Source organism: Leucopleurus acutus (genome assembly GCF_964270905.1).
Source record: "Leucopleurus acutus genome assembly, chromosome: 16".
In the NCBI taxonomy this organism is placed as follows: domain Eukaryota; kingdom Metazoa; phylum Chordata; class Mammalia; order Artiodactyla; family Delphinidae; genus Leucopleurus; species Leucopleurus acutus.
The window spans coordinates 39,821,020-39,844,274 of record NC_139158.1 but is presented as its reverse complement, the minus strand read 5'-3'; the positions used below and the strand labels follow the sequence as shown (position 1 = coordinate 39,844,274).

The following is a 23,255-nucleotide window of genomic DNA, read 5'->3' as shown; positions in this document are numbered from 1 at the left end:
TCGTCGCCATCTTGGACTCTGACTGAATAATAAATTCCGTCCCTCCAAGAGCGCGCAGCCTTTCTTGAGAAGCGCCTCGTTGGGAGAGTGTCAGGGGCACCGCGTCCCCGTGGCGGCCGGTGGTCGGCGGCTTCTGCGTGGCTCGGAGCGAGGGTAGGCCCCGCGTAGCTTCTTTGCCCGGCTCCAAGATGGACGGCAGCGGGGACGGGGGAGGCCGCCCTGGGGGAGCACGTGGGGCGCCGCTCGCCTTTCCTGGGGCTGCTGGGACGGTGGAGGAGTCGCGAGGCCTCCCGCCGCCGTCGGGCAGAGAGGCTGGCGGAGGCGGGGCCGCGGCCGCCCTCGAGACGAGCCCTGGCGGCGGCGGCGGCCCAGCCTCTTCTCTCCTCGCACAGCCAGGCGGCCACGCTCGAGGCCCGCGTCGCCATGGCCGCGGTTCCCGAGTTGCTGCAGCAGCAGGAGGAGGACCGCAGCAAGGTGAGGCCCTGGCCGCCCTCGGCCCCCGGGCCGGGAGGCCCCGGCGGTCACCCAGACTCCCACGCTCTTTGCCCTGGTTCCCGGGAGGGGCTCGCGGGGCAGGGGCCGGAGACGCGGGAGCGCGCGCTCGGCGTGGAAAGTTGCTAAAACTTCTCGGGGGAGACCGCGCGGTGCACGCGTGACCCGCTTTGCAGCAAACGATGGAGCTCGAAACCGCACCCCAGCCCCTGCAAAATACTGGGGAGATTCAGTCCAGTCAGGTATCGAGAGTGTCTCTTGCAACTTCATAAGCGCTCAGTGCGCCGCTCCGGGAGGGAGTGCTGTCAGTTTTAGGAGGTGGTCAAATAGTTGAACTTAAGTTTCGCTCTTAAGATTTGCGTGTTGATGTCAGGTACCCCCATGCCGCTTGGATCTTGAGGTCTAAAAGGTGACTAATGCAGTCAATTTATGTCACCATAACCAATTGAAGATTGAGGTAAGCCTCCACTTTGATTCGTCCTTTACTTATAAGTTAGTTTGAAATATACAGGGGTTGGTATGAGCCGCAACGTTTTGTGCAGAATCGTCAACAGAAACGTTTTTCTAACAGAAAATCAAAATAACTAATCTAGAAATTCGAGGCGCTCTGACATTTAAGTAACGTGGAAGGCATCTCTTAAGAAATCAAAGGCATTTTTGATCCACAGCTCTTTGGAAAGACCTTTTCATCTAGTGGTGCCAAAGGTCGCACACGGCTGCGGGATTGTTCAGCAAGGGGGTCACATCTGTATTAGTTACTGAAATGAAGCGTGAGGATAGGGTCTTGGTTGGGGTATTTTTATTTCAAAGTGGAAAGAAGTAATTTTTTTTTCCTTCCCTAAAGCCGGAAGTGGGAACTTGAGAACCATTCTTTCTAGAACATTCCAAAGGTAGTTTTCTCTCTAGACGTTTAGATGGCTGAATAGAAATTTGGGTAGATGGATTCCCCACCCCCATCCCCTACCTTCCATCTTCTTTCTTGGTCCAGAATTTATTTTAGACAGCTGTTTAAAACTTCAACCGACCTTCCTATTTGTTAGTATAGTATACCTGTGGTTGGTTTTTAAAATAACTTCCCCACCATTCTGATCCTTGAGCAAAAGAGGATTCTGAAGGCTGTTTCCTGCCTCCTGGTTTTAGTGACTACAGGAAAGGATTATATAGAATTATCTTCCTGGTTTTCTTTTAATTGCAGAAATAAGGAAATAGTAAACTTAATAAAATATTACTGTAACACGTGGCTTCATTTTTCTTCCTGGTATCCGATACTAGTCCTGGCATGTGGATCAAGTCTAGATGATTTTTACTGTTCGCCAAAGGGGAGTTTGGGACAAGAGTGGAATAACAGGAGGGCAAATCTTGGGCAAACTGTTCTCTTGCTGTAATTCAACTTTGTTAGTTAACTGAAATATTTTACGTTTTTGCTGAAAATGTAAGTTTAAACTTTTTGATTGCTTTGGAATTTCCATGAGGATAGGGGTTCTTGAGGTTTAGACCTGCTAATAAGGCAGGGAACATAATTAATTCTTGAGGATTTTGAGTGCTCCTGCAGAACTTTTGGCTAGTTCAGCAAAACAGGAGTACTGGCCTATATCCGGTAGCCTGGCACTTCCATTTAGTCATATCCTTTTGAGCTGAAGGTGTTATTTGTCTCCTTTCCCAGAAAGCAGTTGCATGATTAATTTGTTCTTTAACTAGTCCTCTACTGATGGGAAAGATGGTGTTCTGGTCTTTAAATTTAGAAAAGTAAGGTTTTGCTAAGTCGAGCCCCTGAGAAATTTAACTGAACCTTTAACACCATTAGGCCGCATCTTCACGATAAAGAAACTGGTGTAGTGCAGTCCCCGCCCCGCCTCTCGCACTGGCTGCATCAACATTCTAAGGTGTCTGGAGTTTTTAAAGGTTGGGGGGAGAAATGGAGATTATGCAGAACCTTGTTCCCATAAGATATTTACCCAGGTTTCCTGTTTGCCAAAAGGTCCTTTAAACAGTGGGCAGCACGTTTAGGCTCCCACTCACAGACTCAGTGTATATCTATTGCGATGAGTCTTGGTCCTGTTAGTCTTGCCAACCTACGGCAAATGGAGTGCGAGTCCTGATTGTCTCCTGGGATTTTTATTATTCTTAACTTGTTAGTGGACTGAAGCAAATGATCACACAGGAGAATCTGTAAGGGCCCTCCCCAGCCTAGTGCTGTTACTTTCACCTTAACTTTCACTAGTTGGTTACATGGGCTTTGGGTGGACAGTGTTTCCTTCCCAGAGCCAGTCATTAATGTTTTACATTTATGCTGCTGCTCTGGTTTGCAGATTGTTAACTGGTGTGGAAGTTGTCTCTAGGGACACCACTCTCCAACAGCTTAGATGAAGAGTGTTAAAATTTATGTTAGTATAGGAACAGTCCTGAATTTTCACCAATACTGCAGCAAGTCCAGAGTAACTGATTCTTGTGGACTGAAGATTTGTACTATGTTTATGGCTTGACTTCTTAAATTTGGGAAGTGTGGCTTCTCAAAGCTGCCCAAGCCTTAGTTCTGGATCAGTAACTTGCAGACAGTGTCTTAAGATCCCCATTTGTGAATACTACTATAAGCAGGTCATGATCTGCCCACTTTTTTTTTTTTTTGGCTGTAGGAAGAAATGGCTTAGGGCAACTATGAGAGAATTTTCTGGATTCTGAGATCCAAATTCTCATTTGCTGTGAGACGTAGTAAGTGACTAACATCTAATGTAGAGCTTCAGTTTAAACCAGGGTTTCTTAACCTGAGCATTACCGATTGACATTTTGGGCTTGATAATTTTTTGTTGTGGGGAATTGTCCTTCCTGCATATTGTAGCAGTATTCCTGGCCTTTATTGGGTACCTGTAGCTCTCTTCCCTTCATCAGTGACAGTCAAAAATAAATGCAGACACTGTCAAATGTCCCTTGGTTGAGAATCACCAATTTAAAATTTCTAAAATGGTGTGATATGGGTGGGTCAGATCGTTGACTATCTTTGGTAGAATTAGCGTTCCGCCCAGTATTGAGGAGCCTTACCAAAAAATGGTAAAGGGTTCTGGGCAGTTGAGAGTTACAAACTCTGCTGTGTTTACCATGTTGGAGTTCACTGCCCCCTTTGGACAGTGGAAACCTGAGGCTCAGATGCCGCAGTACTCACAAAGCATTGTGGTGCAGAATTGAAGATCACTGAGAAATGTGCTACAGGGTGGAACTTAGTTTAAAAATCCTGCTTTTTTGCTCTGTTGTCCTGATTGCTTGAGGATATTAGGATGTACTTCTGTAGGTCAGTAGTACCACTGGCCAGTGGTGAAAGGCACATATAGTGAAGTTAGGTTGTATTTAGGGAAACAACCTTTTAATGAACCCAGTTATTCAGAGAAAAGTATTTTTGCGCTTTATAAGTTCTGCCTTTTATTTTTGAAATAGCGAAGGGATAGTGGGAAATCTTGTCTTGCATGAATAGCAAATTTGTTTTTTACAGGTTCAAATTGAGAAGTTTCTCTACATCTTTACATGAGAAACTAGCTCCCCCCCAAAAGAAAAAAAAAGATACTTCACCTCCAACACCTGTATATTTTCTGATTGGCCATTGAGTTAACTCTTAAGAAGAGAGATTTCCCCCTAAAAGGGGGATATGGAATTTCTCAACTGTTTCATACCCCAAAGGCAAACCGTAAATACACAGGGAGGAGTGAAGTTGTAGTTTGAGGTTCAGGAGAGACTGAACTTTAGTTTAGAGATTGGGTTCTTGGCTTGACTCCCCCGCTTCCTTTTAGAAATTTGGTGTAACTTTTTCAGGCACTGCTATATGGTCTGGAGAGAAAAGTGTAGTTTTCTCAAAATAGTTGCTTATGTTAATCTGTGGTATGCATTTTCTGCCAGAAGAGTTTATGGTTTACTTGTTTTTGAGGGGCAGATCCCTAAGCCTTTGGGTCTAGTTAGTATAAATGGTGAGGAGCACAAATGCAAATGTCACCAGCCTTAAGGCTTTCACCTGATCTTTAATGAAGAGCAGTACAAAGCTTACATGTTGTGCTAGTGGGGACCAGGTATCTGGTGAGGGATGAAGGGCTGAAATATTTATATCTGAAAGATCTGCGAAATGTGTGGTGCCTCTGACTAGCGTACAAGGAATCCCACCGGGAAGCAGGCAAGCTTTTCTTCTCTCCACGCTGCCATTTGTATCTTTAACTCATGACACAAGCTCAAGCTCAGCTCCATCCATGTTGCTGAATCATCCTTGTTGGTGAAGGTAAATTTTATTCTCAAATCTTTTTCTATTTCATCTTGGGTTGATCATAAAGTAAGACTGCTTTGTAGTAAGGAGCCGTGGACTTGATAGACCAGGAATTTTTGGAAGGGAGACTTGATGAAATCTAGTAGTAGGTGAAGGGCTTTAGCTTTGAATGGAGGAAATTAGTTTTTTGTTTGTGGCAGCTTCTTCCTCTGTAGCAGTGGTATGTTGATTCCCAATAGAATTTCTGTGCTAGATCATTATAGATCATGTGGTTAAGCATTTCACTTTGTGAACTCCTGAAAATAATCCAGGTATCTTGCAATTAGATGGATTGTAATTAGATGAATTTCACAATGAATTTTATTTTAGCCAATAATTCAACTTAATCTCTTTCTGGTTCCACGTTGGGATTCCACTGGCTCGTGGGCTTGCAGCCTTGTGAAATGATGATTCAGTTTATCCATTCGCTGAGTGCGCTGCACTGACCTTCTTCGAAGCCTGGATTTCTGTTCTAGGAGCTCTGGGCTGCGTAGCCTCCAAATGCCCTGCAGTCTGCAGTGTTCTACTGTGGACAGCTTGTGTGTTGGTGGACTACCGGTAAGAATGGTTGGTGTCAGCAGGGATGGGTCCCTGTGGGTCTCATCTCACCAAGATGAGTGGTGGAAATCTGATCACTTGCTGCAGCTCTTTATCTAGTTGTTAAGCTTGTGGCTAGTTTCCATAACTATTATCTATGTTAGTAGACTGAGATCTAGAAGTCTTTGGTTCTGTTGTCCTTGAGGACTATGATATGATACTGGCAGGCCTGAATTATAGGAAGGGGGGAGCCAGTGGTGGGGGGGGAGATGAACACATATACCTGTAAAAGCAGCTCATGTATTGCACAGTCAGTTCAATTGTTTTTCATGCACCAGTGCCTCAGGGATAAGTGGGATAGAATACAGACAAGTTTTGGTTACCTTCAGGGTGGGAGAAAATAGTGAGAAATAATTCAGTACCATTACAGTATTTGAGCCATAAAGAGGGGTTCGGAGAAAGATACAGTATGAGAATTTCTTACAGAGCACTTCCTTCCTGTGAGCTGAAACAGTAACAAAGTAATATATGTTTCGTAAGTATGTATCATGTGAGTCAGTTTTCAGAAATTACTGCAAATCCAGTGTGTCTGCTGCAGAGCATTTTTGGTTTTATTTCCTCACTAGTGAGTATTGGATTAGGCAAGGTATCCATACCTGTCTAGCTGAAATATGGCCTGGTTGTTTCTTGCCTGTTCTGGCTCCATGCTGTTTACAGACCATTCAAAGATTATTTGTCATATTGGCCCTCTCCCTGGTAGGGGTCTTTAGTACCTTAGCCATTGGGTGAAGGGAAAGCAAAGCAGAATCCTTAGGAGAGAAACAGTTTGAAGGAGAGGCACACTGATGTAGCATGTGCTGGTTAAGTACATTTCTGCTTCGGTACTGGAGAATGGAAAGTCATTTCAGTGTATACATGCAGGCTTTTCTTCTATCTGCAGTAGTTCCCTTGCAACATTCAAATTAAGATGGAAATATAGGGGCTGGCATATTCAATTTCTTGCATGTATACAAAACTGGTTAGACTTAAGTGGCTATTCAACTAGACGCCATTCTAGCAGATCAGAGTGACTGTGGAGATGATTTCTTCCCATTGTGTTTGTCATTTGGCTATATGGCAGTAATGTAAACTGGAGTCTGCAGCTGCCATAACATTTTTTGTACTTTATGTATCTTCTTCTGTGGGTTCTGAATTTCTGAATCTGGCTTTCTGTGTCGTCCAGCCACAGAGATGCTCTTTGCCATCTGTGTGCCACTTAACCTTTTGAAGAGGAGGCTTTGCAGTGGCGTTAAATTAAAGTTGTGTACCAAAGTGAGTCATAAGTGAGATCTGGACCAAAAGTGGTCCTTAGCAGCTCAGAGCTTTGCAGATCTGTCCTGTGGCCAGTGTCAGGTGCCCCAGCTGGGAGGCTGATGAACAAGTGAGGGAATGCACAGGGATTGATTTAGTTTTTCTCCTTTTCAGCTCTCTTACCAAGCCTTCAGATTTCTTAAAACAGTTAAAATTTTGTTTTCTAAATGAAGCGATGCTTGTTTACCCCCTTTTCTTCTCACAAAGATCACTGTAATCCTTACTGTAAGGATTAGTCTGATAAGGAAGTATATTGGGGACTGAAACTCCATCTAAAACTTGGAGTATGTGATGTAGTGGTTTCTGTGGAAATCTACAAAAGAAGGTCTGTTTTAAAACAACATTGCGCATTGGAGAATAAATGTGTTTTAAATTTGATTCTCACCAGTGACCTAAGGGAATGGGAAAGGGAAAGTTAACGTGCCTAAGGTTAGACTCTGTTCTGAAGCCTGCCTCTCCTGCCTGCCTCTCCCCGCTGCTTTAAACAGCTGTCCCAGTCATTTTGACACCTGTGGCCCAGGTCAGACAGTGTTGGCCAACAGGGCTAAGGCAGCACTCTGGGCACTTACTTAGGCTAGGGGGCAGAGATGGTGAGTGGGCGAAAGTGTATGGAGGCGTGTCATCCACTCGCTGTACCCTCCACCCTGTTGATTATTTAGCAAGTACTGTGCCGTGGGGCTATGGAGTGTTGGTTCTGTTGACCAAGCAGAAAAAGGAATGCTGAGCTTTTAATCACAGTTGATGCTTCCGGAGTGAGGAGACAGTGCTGACTTAGAAGCTTTAAACATTTCACAACTTTTCACTCCTTGGTGATTTATGGGCTTCATTATCTGGAGGGTTATCTTGCTACAATACAAGAAAGTTCCTTTGACTTGTGAATAGGGATCATTTGAGTTGGTGATGGTCTGCATACTCAGAATTTTGCCACCATCCTTTTTCAGACAATTCTTTGAGGCCCAAATGCAGACTTTTTCGTGTTATCTGTTGTGGGTTTCTTTTTTTTTTTTTTTTAATTGTTTTGTTTTCGTGGTGGGGTGGGAGTGTTTATCATGTCAGGTGGTGGGATTGTTGAGTCCCTTCCTAGGGTGGTATATTTAGGCAAAAGTGATTACTGCTGGAGAAGCTGGGTGCTTGGCATCTTGTTATAGTGCACAGTCTTTCCAAACCTCTAGTGGCTTTTGTTATTTTGTGTTCTCATCACACTCTTAGACTGAAAAACAAAATATCTTTGCTGACAAGAAGATAGTAACACAGTGAATAACCTGGGCTGTTACTTCTGTATGGTTGGAGGTGTGGGAAAGAGGTGACATCTGATGTTCGCTGGTGAAATCCATTGCTGCTTTGACTGGTGCTTCAATGAGCCCCGTTTACTAGATTACATTCCCCTTGGGTCTTCTAACCCTAATTCCCAAGGCAGTCCTTGTGGTGCTCGCAGGCTCACTGGGCTGGGAGTGAGCTAAAATGGAATTGACGGTGTGTTCAGAAATTGAGAGACTGCTGGAAACCAGGATTTGTGACCTCGTTAGGAAATGGAATCTCAGGAAACATGGCTGTTGTTGCTGAACTCAGGGAAATGCACCTTAGACACGGTCCCTGGGCCGGCCCCATCTTTCCACCAGTTACCTGACCTACTTTATTCGTGTACTGACTCTTGACGCGTACAAACATGAGATCAGTGGGGTGGCCAGTATTCTCTGCAGTCAAATTTAGTCTATATTTTGAGGTCTTTTTGAATGCTGCATTTGCCCAGTGGTAAATTATCAGAAGGAAGGAAGCTTTTATCAGAAATATGTCAGAGAGTCACAGCTGTGATAAAATGAAGTATCCCTGACCTTGAAGCTTTATCTTTCTTTGCAGAGATTTTATAAATGGACATGTGAAAATTAAGCCACACAAGCAAATATTTCATAGGAGTCATCACGAGTTCACTTGGAAGATGTATTTAGGTTGACATGTAAGGAACTGTTAAGTATATTGTGATCTTAAAATACTTGATGTTAAAAATCAAGTTCTGATGGCAAGAACGTGAGCCTTAGTTCTTAGAGGAAAGCCATTGTTCTAAGGGCTCACTCTGGTTTTTGCAATTAAAATTTTTTTCTTGGTCACAGTGCTGAAGGAAAAAGGGAAGTACTGACAGTTTCTGAGATACTACAAAGGAGAGAGAAGTAATCCATGTGTTCTTAGAGAATATGTTTAATCTTTTCATACCTAATAGAACCAGTTTTTCTATTTTCAGAAGTTCATCAGTCTTTGGTCTTTTTATTTTGAAGAAAGGAATTCAAAGGGAAATTTAAAGGGAAATACTCAGGATTCCCTGTTCTCTCATCCTCTTAACTCCAGTCTTCACTTGGCATTTTCCTTAATAGTCTGGAGGGTTCTGGCAACTTTAGCACTAGTTTACAGTTGGGGGCTGGGGGAAGGATGAGGTGTTTAATCCCTGCAATCTCTTATTTGTGTCAGGCCTTCAGATCCACTCACTGTCAGCTTGTCTGTCTTAAGAATGAAAGAAATTATCATATTTTAGACTCAGTAGGAAAGCTTTTTTTTTAAGCAAGACCATTTTAACCACTTTTTCCTAATAGTCCACTTCTTCCAAGAATTCTTTTTAAACAGTCAAAACTGGAGTTGGATATTATTTTCCTCTGAGTTTCCAACTAACAAAAATCATTTACTTTTGTTTCCAGGGCAGTGCTCACACTTCTTCCTTATGTGTAATCGCAGTGGAATTCTGATAATTAAGGCCTTTGTTGGTTTTTACAATTCACTTCTTGTGTCTAGATTTCGCATCTCCTTGACAGTCCCTGAATATCAATAGGTCCACTCTTGAGTGGGTTTTTATCTCTCCACGCAAGATCCCATACCACCTGACTGTTCTCTGTACTTCCAAGTTTTCCCAGCCTCTAACTTTCAGATATACGGACAGTCTGTTAACGCCTCTTGAATGTTCTTGTAATTTGGGCATTTATGTAAGAAGTTCAAGATTTCGTTTTATCCAGTTGAAGCCTTCTTATTCTTAGTACAGTTCTTCAATTATTTGGTTAAATGTATTTTTCATGTACACATAAAGTATGTAATGTACATGATATTAGAATTATATAGTTGCTTTGTTTAGATTACAGGAATTCACTGGACCCACCCATGCATTTAAGAGCAGGTTTCCCCACAGTTTCAAATACTAGCTCAACTTTGTTCTAAAATAGAACAATAGAAGTCTTGTGTAGACTGCTTTTTAATTACTAGCTCCCCATTTTTGGAAGGATACTTTTTAGGACTAAAATGAACTTGAGACTAATAGCCAAAAAATGTATTTCAGCTGAGATCTGTGTCAGTGGACCTGAATGTTGATCCCTCGCTTCAGATTGACATACCTGATGCACTCAGTGAGAGGGATAAAGTCAAATTTACGGTGCACACCAAGGTAAGTGACAGAATGACTTCAGTAATAAAAACAGTGCCAGGTTGCAGCCTTGTTATTCACAGTGGGTGTGAGAAGAGACCTAGTGACCTGAGTGCAGTGTGGCACTCCTGCTAAGTGAGGCCCCTCCCTCCACTTGCTCCTAGTAAGCATCAGATGAGTGCTCTTCTTACAGCATTTTTTACTGTGGTGGAGCCCTGGGGCTGTGGGCTTTGCTGGTGTTTAGTGTGGCTTGTGCTCTGCTCCGTGGGGAAGCAAACCAGGCAGAGCCACAGAGCTGGAGCCACCTGCCACAGAACTCCACCTTTGTTTGTAATTTGTGTGCGTGGGAAGTGCTTGCTTTTCCCATATTTACTAAGTTCTTGGCCGTCACCCCACCTATTATGATTCAGAAGAGGTTTTTTTCTTCCAGATTTTTAAAAAAATTTACTTTGAAGTATAACTGATTTATAATGTTGTGTTAATTTTTCTCCAGATTTTTAATTTGACAAAAGCAATATGCCAATCTGTGAAAAATATAGAAAATTTAATTCCTTGGGATCTTTTCAGGAACATTTTTAGCCTCCTTTCTCCTTCCATACTAGTTAAAATATATTGAGTGCTTGTCTTATGCCAGGCACTTTTGTAAAGGGTTTACATGGGCTTAATTTTCTCTTTCTAACAATCTTATGGTATTCTGTTATCCCCATCTTACAGGTGAGGAACTGAGGTACAGGTTTAAATGAAGTAAATGGCTGAGGCACAATTTGAGTCAGGAAGTTTGAAGCTAGAGCTCTTGGTTTATGCCATCTCCAGCATAATATTGGTAATATGTTGTCTATGAGGTCCTCTCCCATGAGGTTTTCTCTGTGTACCTTGGTGGCTTGGTGGTATTAACATACCTGTCACTCAGGCAGCGTGAGGCCTACGTGATTATATCTGTTTGAGTTGACCTGAAAGGTGGAGTTTTATGACTAGAATTCCGTAAAGAACGTGTTGAATCTTAGCTTTGTTCTTTATTGGATCTCATTAAAAAACTGGATGTTCTATTATGCAGAATTTTCCCATAGTGCACTGCATGAAACCCAAGCCACTTTATCTGAAAATAGTAGTTAACAGTCACTTCTTTTTTCTTTACAGACCACGCTGCCCACGTTTCAGAGCCCAGAGTTTTCTGTTACAAGGCAACATGAAGACTTTGTGTGGCTACATGACACTCTTATTGAAACTACAGACTACGCTGGGCTTATTGTAAGTACATTTTGGGTAATCAGATAATTACTGAAGCCAATTTCTTCTACCTTGCTGTTCATTTTGTTTTGAGAGACTTTTACCCACTTTTATTTATAATAGATTGTGAAAATAGTCTGATTTCATTTGTCAACTAGAGTATGTGTTAGCTATTACTGGTAAAATCTAAAGTATGTGAAAATAGCGTTTTAGCTGTAAGATGAAGCGTAGTCTTATATTCTGTACAATAAAAGAGTAAGCAGTTTCATGGTGTAAAGTCTTGTCTACCTTTGGGTTTAGCATTTCTCTGGCATTTCCTTTCAGCCATCAAGTGGAATTGATCTCTGCTGGTGGTAGTGTGTGCTGGGTTTCTCAGGTGTGTTCTGCTGAAGGTGTAAAGGGGGCAGTTGTCTTTGTGCTTGGCCCTTGAGAGTTAATGCGTGGCTCTGGGAAGAGACTTAGCTGATTTTATTTATTTTTATTTTTTGGCTGCACTGTGCAGCTCACAGGATCTTAGTTCCCCAACCAGGGATTGAACCCACGCCCTCGGCAGTGAAAGCGCAGAGTCCTAACCGCTGGACTGCCAGGGAAGTCCCTTAGCCGATTTTAAAGGAGAGAGAAACATGGCTTTTCCTGCCAGGCCAGCTGAAGAATCTGGCCAAATAGTTAAACAAAATCAGTACTGAAGCTTATGTTTAAGAATGTCCACACAAAATTAGAATCTTTTATCCTCTGGAATAAATTCCTTTATAAATCCAGAGATTATTATCTTCATCGTACTTCATTGGCTTCATTTTAGCATTGATTGTAATATATAAATTAAACTGACAGTTGAAGCAGGATAAACTGTCATACCTACCAACTGTCCAGTGATTAACCGAACAAATGATTGCAGTCAAAGTGAGTGCCCATTGTAGGGGACACTTCTTTTAAATGGCCGAAAGGAATAAGGTTAAGAGAAAAGTGCAAGTTGATTTTCAGGCAGCCCCACTGGGCTCCCTGCCTCCTGTGCACAGGCACTGAGTTGCACATCTCGGGGGCAAGAACCCTCACGAATTACTGCCTTGACTGCAGATTCCGCCCGCGCCTGCAAAGCCTGACTTCGACGGCCCTCGAGAGAAGATGCAGAAACTGGGAGAGGGTGAAGGGTCTATGACCAAAGAAGAATTTGCCAAGATGAAGCAAGAGCTGGAAGCGTAAGTGCATTTTCTTGATGGGGGCTCTACCCTTTGAGAATAAAAGTGGTGATGTGTGCAGAAACGAGAATCTGACAGCTAATTTCAGTTAATTAGTTACCTGGCTATTGTCTTCTCAAACCACATTTTGCAGAGTGTGGGTGAAGGGGCCTGGTCTTTGTACTTTAGACATTGATTCCCTGGGGACTGCTGACGCTGAGTAGATGGTGGTTCTATCTGTAGACCATGCTTGTCATGGAGTGTTGGTCTGGCATAAAGTGAAGAACTAAACGTTTGTCTTTATATATAAACAAGTCTTCAGGCTGTGATAATGTACAAAACTTTCTTCCCTGAAGTTTGTTTACTGGAAGTATGGTTGAAACTAGATGGCAGTGAGTGCTGCTACAAAGAAGCATTCTAAGAATAGCCACAGCTATGGCTCTTAATCTGGTTGTAATTCTTTCAAAGAAAAATGGATTCTTTATTCTGTATCATAGTTGGAGGTTTGCATACAGTTTCTTATGACGCCCTCCTTGCACTTCTTTCCGTTGGCTCCCTCCCTTCTTCGGGGTCCATCTCAGCGAGTCTCTTCAGCATGCTGCCACAGGCCCATTAGCCTGGTACCCCGTGGACAGCTCTGAGGATAGAGCGCTGAACACAACAGAGAAGTTCCTACTGTTGGGAAGTTTAGAGTCATCTCTAGTGTGTAGATTAAGATGAAGCCACTTAGTAGTTTCTGATGGTTCCAGGCTTTGTTAGACTCACTGCTGTGTACATGGCTGCAAAATTAAAGGGTTTTCATGGTTATAAAGAAGCCAGTGTTTTGTGCTTAAGTACACGTGGGTTTGGGCTTCACAGATGTACCCTATCAACTCTGGTTATATCGCTTCCCCTTTCGGTGGCTGTTCCACAGATTCCAAAACGAGAACTGCCTTATTACCTAGTTGGATGCTACATTATACCAAGCTGCTTTGGGTCCAGTTGAGGTGTTCTGCATGGCTGCAGGAGCAGCACAGTGAGGTCCCAGGGAGCAGTGTTGGGTGGTCAGCTGAGCTGAGGCCTTGTGCGCTTCTCTTCCAGTGAGTATCTCGCGGTCTTCAAGAAGACTGTGTCTTCCCATGAAGTCTTTCTTCAGCGGCTCTCCTCTCACCCTGTTCTCAGTAAAGATCGCAACTTTCACATTTTCCTGGAATATGATCAAGATGTAAGGCATTTTTATTCCATTTCCATGATCCAGTTAAAATGTACAAAGAATATACTTGATATATTTTCTGAAAAATTGACTTTCAAGGTTGAGTTTCTTATCAACACAACAGAAACCTTTCTTAGATGCTCCTCCCCTTGCCTACCTCCCCCAGGGCAATAGATCCAATGTGTAAGGCATTTTTATAAAATGTTGCATGTAAATATTTTGACCTTTTTCCCCTCAGTTAAGCTTGGGATTATTCAAAATAATTTAAGTTGATCCACATTTGTTTTATTCATTGAAAGAGAGACATATGCTTGCTTTTTTACAAAAATACGTTACATTTCTTGCTGTTTAATATGTATGAGGCAAGCCCTGACCTAGACATTTCCTCACAGGTCTTCTAACCAGTGAATAATCAACATAACAGCACAGTAATTCTATCAAGAATTTAAAGGCACTAAGACTTGATATTGATACCTAGATAGTTTTTCACAATATCTCCTAAGTCACACTTTTAGAATTACAACCTGTGCTTAGATTTAGCTGTTTATTTGATATTTTAGATCTGTTGTTAACGATGGAATTAGAGGTATCTTAAGTGTATACTTATACTAGTAAACAATTACTTGGAATGTGTTCAGGACTTGATGGGAAATATATGTACCGTTAACTGTTTTGGATTTCTCCTTAGCTAAGTGTTAGGCGGAAAAATACCAAAGAGATGTTTGGTGGCTTTTTCAAAAGTGTGGTGAAAAGTGCTGATGAAGTTCTTTTTTCAGGAGTTAAGGTAAGTGGCCTTTAGCTATTTGAGAAAATTCTTCTCTTTGTGTGAATAGGTGACCTTTTGTTTCTTCAGAATAGATATTTGTGAAACAAATGGTATTAGCTTCTCAAAAATGTAAATAATTTTTTTCAAATTTGGTTATTTTTATCTACTCATTGAATTTTCACTTATTTTCCAAAAATACTCTGTTCTTTCCCAGGAGAAGGGATAAGAACCTTTCCACACTTAAATCTTCATTTTCTCCTTTTCTGTAAGGAGAGGTTACTCAGTTATTTTTTTAAAAAAATAAGCTACAAGACCAGTATTTCATGCTATTCTCCAGAATTGCACTGCCCCCTGGTAGCCCCAGCCTCAGGTGGCAGTAGAGCACTTGACAGATTCAGTTGGCTGGTGTAATAAAGGAACTGAATTTTTTGTTTACATGCTGGATTTCAAGGACTTGATAGGAAGAAAGAACCATAAAATATAGGTTTTACCTGTTTCTTTTTATAATGTGGTTACTACAAAAGTTTTAAGCGGCACGTGTAGCTCACATGTTTCTATTGGACAGTGCTGTTCTAGAACATCAAATAAATGTACAAGTTTCTCACTAGTCTTGTAGGTGTGGTTTATTTCTTCACTCCTCAGCGCCCCTCCCTTCTACCATAACAGTTACTGTCTGGTGTCTGACTTTGCCACTTCAGGGCTTGAGTAGGGAGCCCAGGGTGTAGGTGCTGCGAAAGACAGGGCGTTGTCAGAAATGTGGAAGCTCTGGGGCTGTCTCTGGCACAGCTGAAGGTGTGCTGTCCCCACGCATTGCGGGGGCGTTTGGCATCCCTGGTCAGTGCCCACCAGATGCCAGCATTGCCTCCCAGTCTGGAACCGAACACATTTGGCAGGTGCAGGTATCCGAGGCGAGGGAGCCACCCACTGGGTGGAACCACTGCTCTAGCAGAATTGCTGGAGGTTAGAGAGGATGCTGAGTTTTACTGGGCTGTGCTAAATGGCTCTTCAAAGTGGTTCTCTCTGTTGACATTTCCTGCCAGCATTTCGCTTTTCCTAATCCCAGGTATAAAAAGTGCATTTCAAAAAAAAAATTATTTTTATTTCCCTAGTCTTTAGAGGTTAAACTTCTTATGCATAAGCTTATTTCTTTAGTGTTTTTTTCTAATATAAAATACATATTTGTAAGAAGTTTTGCTTCTTAGACCTCTTTTTTCCTTCCCTTTAGGAAGTAGATGACTTCTTTGAGCAAGAGAAGCATTTCCTCAGTAACTATTACGATAGGATCAAGGGTTCCTGTGCAAAGGCTGACAGAATGACCAGCGCTCATAAAAGTAAATACTTTCGCCCATTAGCCCCTTAGTCTGCTAATGTACCAGCTCTGCTCACATAAAAGGGCTATCCTTGTTCCTGCAGATGTAGCAGACGATTACATCCACACCGCAGCCTGCTTGCATAGCCTGGCTTTAGAAGAGCCCACGGTCATCAAAAAGTAAGTTTTTGTTGGAAAACATTTTCTCTAATCCCCTAATTGAAAACTGTTGGGTGGTAAAATGGGTAATGACTACACAGGTTCAGTTCCGCTCTTGAGCCAAGCCCATCTCGGGTGGACCATAGTCTCCAGCACTCACTTTATACTATACACCCTCTGAACATAAGTACTTGTAAGACATTTGTAGGGGACTCAGGGCACTTCTGTACCAAACGTGATAGTTGTTGTCAAAGCCTTTATTTCTGTCAAACTTACATGTGTCTGTTGTTGATTCTTTTGATTTTGGAATTGTCTTTGAGAGAAGTTTGCTTTGTGTTTTCTGGCAAATGGTGCTTGCGCTTTACTCGGTAATGCCCTGGGCTGACTTGAAGAGATTTGGTTAAGGTAGCCATAAGGGTAAAGAAATGACCCCAGTCTGATTTTGAGCATTTTTTTATATTAATTTTTCACAGTTTCTTCATTCTAGTTATTTCTGGTGTGGGATGGTATAGTTGGCCCCTTCCATGTCTGTGGGTTCTGCATCTACAGCTTCAAACAATTGCAGATCGAAAATACTTGTTTTTAAATTCCAGAAAGTTCCAAAAAGCAAAACTTGAATTTGCTGTGCATCAGCAACTATTTGCATAGCATTTACGGTGTACTTACAACTATTTACATAGTATTTACATTTTATGCGTGATAAGGAATCTAGAGATGATTTAACATATACAGGAGTGTGTATGTGCATTCTATGCAAATACACCATATAGATAAGGGACTTGATCAACTGTGGATTTTAAGCTCTGTGCAGGGTGGGCACTGTATCCTGGAACCACCCCTCACTGTTACTGTCAAATGACTGTGTTCTACTTAGACCTAGGCTTGGTCTAGGGGGCGTTAGTATTTCAGACTTGAAAATGGGAGTCAGGCTGATGGCAGAACCAAGACAAACTAGTAGCGTATTTATGGCTTAGAACCTGACCTTGGCTAACACAAGTTTAACAGCGGATAAAAACTTGGGGACACAGGTTCTGCACAGCAAGGTGGCTGAGTGGCAGCAAGAGAGACCAATGCCGGTGAGTGCAGCACTGGAAATGTGCTCGATTTCGTAACCATCTTCTCTGCTAGTTTGGGCCACTTGTGATGAAAGCATTGCTTTGATAAGTTAATTCTGAAGCGCCACAGACTAGGACTCCTGAATTTGCCCATTCATGTCTTAGAGCATTGATAAGATCATATTTCATACATGATTTAAGACCGTAAGCCAAAATCGTGTATATTTGCAGGTACCTATTGAAGGCGGCTGAGCTATTTGAAAAACTTAGGGTAAGGATTTTTATGTTGGTCTTCAAGGTATGTGTTTTATAATCTGTAGATTTCTGCTTAGATGATGGTGGCCTTTGATTTTTTAACAGAAAGTAGAGAGTCGAGTCTCCTCAGATGAAGACTTAAAGCTGACAGAGCTCCTCCGATACTACATGCTCAACATAGAGGCTGCTAAGGTGAGGGAGTTCTCCCAGAAGAGGTCTGATGATACCGATGTATTCTCTTTGTTAAAAATGAAAGAAGATGGGAATTTGTCAGGATTGTTCATGTAAGTGATGTCAGCCTAAATAAAGAAGTAAACTGAGGCAAGCTCGAGTTTCTTCAGGAGTAGGAGAGGAGTTGCATGCAGTGTGGGAAACACTGTAGCAAGCCACAGGAGAGTCCATTGAGGGTGTGGGGTGGGATGTATTTTGGGGCAAGGAGTGCAGAGAGGAAGAGTCTTTGGCAGTAAGATGGTTGGCGTGAGGGAGCTGGTCCCCACCAGTAAGCTCATTGGCTGGTGTTCACTGGTCAGGAGGTAAGTCTGGGTCTCCTGTATATCAGGTGTTTGTGGGAAATCAGTCTCTCGGTTCTTAATTTGTATAGTTATATTCTGAGGGTGCGGGTGTGTATCCTCCAGTTCCGTTTTAGATTGAAATCATCTCACAGTGACGTGCCTTTTTTGTGACATTGTGTCCTTAGTTTGCATTGCTTAGGAACTTAGGGGCAGTAGGGCTGGTGCTGAGTAGACAGGTAATGGCTTGGGAGATTATATGCTGTTGGATGCAGAGATAACCGGACACATGCCAAAGGGGCTATTTCTGAGGCAGAAAAGGCTTTGGGGTTGTGATCTTTTATTGAATTGCAGTTGTCACTGCAGCCTTTGAGTCATAGAGCATTACTTAACCAAAAGCAAGGTGAAGTGGTCGGCAGAATGACCTTTGGGAATGGAACGTGCATTCTTCACTGTCTACACTGTCCTGAAGAAAAATGTTTAAATTATTTTTATATGAAATATACTAAACCTGGCAGCATAAAATTAGGTAGGGAAAATACCTAATGGGAAAATGTCATCAGGAAGTAGAAATTCATTCTTTCCTCCATAGTTTAGTTTTATTTTAGGTGACTTGTCTTGTGACATGTTTTCTTAGAGAAAAAAAATCCTGTAGTCGTCACTGTTTGGTTCCTTCTCTTGATCTGTATAAAGAATGCCGGAAAGGCCGTCAGCAATGCATTAAGTACTGCTATTACCAGCCTAATGTTGAGATTTAAAGCGGGGGCGGTGCAGGAGGTGGTTGATGTCTGACATTTTAGGCAGTGCCCCAAGGTACTTGTCTGTTTTTTAGAGTACTTCAGATAGTCTTCCTGTTCTGTTCTAGAGGTTTTTCGGTATTGGTTTAACTACCATGCATCATATCTGTTAATTTTCTTCTCAGGATCTCTTATACAGACGCACTAAAGCCCTCATTGACTATGAGAATTCAAACAAGGCGTTGGATAAGGCCCGGTTAAAAAGCAAAGATGTCAAGCTGGCTGAGGCACACCAGCAGGAATGCTGCCAGAAATTTGAACAGCTTTCTGAATCTGCAAAAGAAGGTTGAGTGGGGCCACTTTTTATTTACTTTTTGCTTTTTATTAGGAAATAATCTCAAGCTTACAGAGAGAAGTTGCACAAATGGTACAGAGAACACCCATACATCCTCTGCCTTGTCACTTGCACACGTACATGTGCTCCTACTTGTGTGATTTTATAAACATATCTGGGTGGTTTTTTTTTAACCATTTGAGATTAAGTTGTATCTTTCTTAGTCGTTTTATCCCTGAAAACTTCGCTGTGCATCCCTACAGTACAGTTACCAACTTTGGTAACCTTTGATACAATACAGAGTTGTCCTCTCCCCCACTCCTCCAGGTCAGCACTTGGTGCTGTCTATCCTTTATTAACACAAGCCTTCCCTTCTCTCCCATATTTTTTTTTTTTATCATCTTCATTAGACCCATGGATTCCTGTTTTCAAACAGTTTTAAAATTCATGACTGTACGAAATTATTTTGGTGTTCCTACTGTCCAGACTGAGCCAGTGAGAGCGCCCTTAAAGCTGGCGTGGCCTTATGACACCCCTGTATTTTTGAGGATTAGATGTTTTGTGCTAATCTTAGACCTTTTCTACTCCAGCCATGAAAATCGCCATTTCTTCCAGGAGCCCAGATTGAGTGCTACGTGTGCTCATTTCTTCTGGGGTGCCTCTGCTTCTAGACCTTTCAGCCAACAGTGGGGAAATATCAGGATGTGTGCATACATGTATATACTCTTCAGGGATCATGAGTCTGTGATAATGACTCAGTTGTATTCCATCTCCACAGGGTTGGTTCTTGCCTTCTACCATTCCAGAGTAAGGGGCTTTTAAAATATAATTTAGGAATTCCCTGGTGGTCCAGTGATTAAGACCCTGTGCTTCCAATGCAGGGGGCACAGGTTCAATCCCTGGTCAGGGAACTAAGATCCCGCATGCCACGCAGCATGGCCAAAAAAATAAAATAAAATTGGGAGATGGTGTACCATATCCATTGAACATGAGTGTACTCTAGGTAGTCCTTTCCTTAGTGGGGATCTCCCTGCCCTGAAGTTCTTAGGGGCCATGGAACATGCCAGAGCAAAAAGTAAAGACTGTGTCTTCCAGAATGTGAATGTAAATTAGAGTGGACACTTGATTCACCCTCAAAACACCCTCCCCCTTCAAAACTCAGGTTTCCATGTGGAATCCGTATCTCATTATAAGACTGTTTCCTCAGAACTTCCCCCTCCTCTTTGGCGCTGCAGTCCGGGTGTATCTGGAAGAGCTCTGCTCCTTTGTCTTGGCTTCTCTCTGTTCAGGACTCCGGTGCCCTCACTGAGGGACAGGGCTTCTCTGTACAGTCTTTGCAAATGGCCTGCAGACATGCTCCCATGGCTGCCCTTTGTATTCTTTCAGAGGAACCTCTTTCTTGCTGCACTGTAGTTTAAATAAAAATTCTAGCTTTTTTAAAAAAAAAAACAGCTAATTTAAATTTATAAGGAAAAAGAACACTTCAAAACTACTGAGTTGAAATCTTAGGTTATTATATAGGCCAGAGTTTAGTGGCTTTGAGAATTTTTTTAAAGAGAAGCCACAAAGCTTTACAATGGTGCCAGATTAGGCTTGTCTCTATTGCCCAAGGTTTGTCCCTTTGTTGTTTGATCTTATCCTCCTTATTCAAAATGTAAGCCTGGGTGTACACTATTTAAAAGTGCAGTACTCTGTAGAATAATGAGATAAATGGCTCCTAGCCTGTTTGTCTTAGGTTGAGGTTCTAAGATTGTGGCTGAATTGATGGGAACTCTTGCAGAAGCACAGGGCAGTGGGCAGGTGTCCTGGGAGACAGATGGGTCAGTCTGGAGTTCTGGTCCTGGAGGGAAGGAGAAGAGCTTATTTTGACATCTGACAAAACCAGCCTGATGTATCCGAGTTACTATCGTTAACATCACTATGCATTTTTTGAGTTTTTATTTTTTAATGTGGCTGCTTGTATTACATTTCTGTTGGATGGTGCTGTGTAGACAAGATACAGGACTCTGAGCACCAGCTTAAGCTAAGGGAGGATTTTGATTACAGGAATGATGGTGAGAGCTGCAGGGTAGAGCCTGAGTTCACAAGTGTGTGGAAGGAATCAGAGGGAGTCTGATAGGACAGTGATCCTGAATTTTCATGATGGATATAGACACAAAGGTGGCATGTTCTGTAGAAATAGCCACAAAAAAGCAGTTTTCAAAGTTTAAAAATGATCCATAAAAAGGTCATTGGTGCAAGTATGTGTGGCCCACTACCTCCCTAGCCCACCCTCCACAAGCACTGGTTCCTAGAGGGAAAGGGCAAGGCAGCTCAACTCAGAAACCTCCAGGTGTTCAGGGGCCATTCTTGGTGACTGGGGGTGTGTTCCAATGGCAGAGATAACAAAAATGTGAGAAAATGTGGTTGTAGGGTACCAAAGCTTTGGAGATCATTTTATTTGTAAAAATGGTATTTGGAAGTTAAAGATGAAGATTGTTCTGTTTTTCTTGGTAAACTTTGCTTTGTAGAGCTAATCAATTTCAAACGAAAGAGAGTGGCAGCATTTAGGAAGAATCTGATTGAAATGTCTGAACTGGAAATAAAGCATGCCAGGGTAAGTGTTATCTTCAAACTAAGTCAACTTTGGGGGGTCTTTTTCAAGTTATTTACCAATTCACTATTCCAGTGTCATCAAGCAGATGGCATTTGCTTTGAGGTTTTAATCCCCTGAGATGTGGGTGGGAGCCCCTTGTCAGAGTATTTTTTCCACTGCAAACCAAAACTCCGTATGTCTTGATGAAATACTGCTTTTTGAGAAGAGCATTCTTGGTGGCGGTTACCCAGCTTCTCTCTTGACGTCATTGCGGGCCACACCCTGAAGGAGTTTTTTCAGTAATTTGTGAGCATCCATCATAGCATTTATAAGCTCTTCGTTATCTGGAGTTTTCATGGAAGATTTTTTTTTAAATAGTTTCCTAATTTGCTAAGTGTCTTCTGATATTAATTCCCTTTTGGTTTAAAAGGGAGGAAAACTTCCTCATAATGTCTGTAGCATAATTTAGCCCAGAAAAGATGGGAGAACAGTGGTTCTCAGTGCTAGAGCATATTAGAATCCTACTGGGGAGCTCTTAGGGAATTTTTGTTTTTGTTTTTTTTTTGTGCCCAGGCTCATTCACTCAGGGTTTCTGGGCTCTTTGGGTGGTTCCTGGGTACAGCAGATACTGAGCCTCAGGGTGCTGTCTGAGCCAGGGCAGTCAGATCACTGTCACTGGCCATCTGTGCTGGTTAAAGCAGGAAGACTGAACGTTTGTATGTATTTTGAATTTCTTTATTTTGACCACAACAGAGATGCTTACTCACTTGCCTCTTTAAGTCCTGCTGTATATATGACCTTTTAAATTGGAGTTTTAAAGTATCATTTATGGGTCATTTATGATAGTGTTCTGAGTATTCTAGGTTTTTTGAATTCCTTTAAAGTGAGTACTTTGTACAGTATTTCCTGCCAAGTCCTATGTGAATATTTATCATTTGTAATCTCATTTATAATCTCACCCATAACTACTTTTTAACAACTTTTTATCCAGTATTTCCAAGGCTTTCAAATACCACATTTAGGTTAAGTCACATGAGTGGGATTGGCATGATTGCAGTGGGAGCAAACCTGGAAACCTGGAAACCCAGGAAAACCTGGGGTGTGGGGTGGAGGTGCTGAAGTGCTGACCAGCCCTTCTGAGGGTGAGGAAATCCCCAACGTGAAATTGGGATGAGGGGAATTGTGGTTCAGGGGTCATTGAATGAAAAACAAGTACCCGGCCAGATGTCTTGTGACAAGTGAAGTTGGTAGGTCTGAGGCCCATGCCTCACCAGTGCCCCGACGTCTGTCTTCTAGAACAACGTCTCCCTCCTGCAGAGCTGCATCGACTTGTTCAAGAACAACTGAACGAAGGACGTGAATGTGAAGAAAGCCCGCATCACTTGCACTCAGATCATTACCACGGAAGATTTATTACCTTTGGCTTTAGTTTAAAATTATGTGAATAAATATTTTGATTTCTAAAGATCTTAACACTTAACCATGTTGGTTCAAAAATATTTCTATTGCATGCTACTTCGACATAACTAATCTTTATGCATTAATACCTCAGAGCGGGTAGAATCTAAGTACTGGGTTCTCCTCTAATTTGTCTTTCGTAATTAAGAAAGGGTGCGGGAATCTTGCGCCTTCTGGAGTCTGTGTAAGCAGTGGTCTGGCATACACTGCCTCACTGTTCCCTGTGCCCATGCCCCTACAAACCGGTTACTTTAGGGTAGGTGCCAATTATAACAGATGAGTCAGCCGCTTGTTACAGATGAGGGACATTCCATCTCTTCATTAGGTAATTTCCCCCTTTCTTACTCTCCTGGTTCTTTAATCACCTTGAGTTGTTTGTACTATAACAAGAGCAAGAAAAATCTCATATCTTTATATACACCCTTTGCAACTCCATTTTTGTAGTTGGGAGA

General features: G+C 42.2%; 1 protein-coding gene across 3 annotated transcripts; it reads left to right on the top strand.

Annotated features, from left to right (window-relative positions):
* The first annotated feature begins 44 nt into the window (after window positions 1-44).
* On the top strand, window positions 45-22,825 carry SNX5 (sorting nexin 5). 3 transcript variants are annotated; one of them, XM_082857920.1, is made up of 14 exons: window positions 45-153; window positions 393-474; window positions 9,969-10,073; window positions 11,190-11,300; window positions 12,354-12,475; window positions 13,535-13,658; window positions 14,335-14,430; window positions 15,638-15,743; window positions 15,826-15,901; window positions 17,167-17,206; window positions 17,296-17,382; window positions 18,622-18,781; window positions 21,281-21,366; window positions 22,642-22,825. In XM_082857920.1, the coding sequence occupies exons 2-14, from the start codon at window positions 424-426 to the stop codon at window positions 22,690-22,692; spliced, it is 1,215 nt and encodes a 404-aa protein (XP_082714046.1). In that variant the 5' UTR covers window positions 45-153; window positions 393-423; the 3' UTR covers window positions 22,693-22,825. The 3 variants fall into 3 exon arrangements, with proteins under 3 accessions (XP_082714046.1, XP_082714047.1, XP_082714048.1); XM_082857921.1 differs by having other exon boundaries at window positions 106-153; window positions 397-474; XM_082857922.1 differs by lacking the exons at window positions 45-153; window positions 393-474 and adding an exon at window positions 5,183-5,326.
* The last annotated feature ends 430 nt before the right edge of the window (window positions 22,826-23,255 follow it).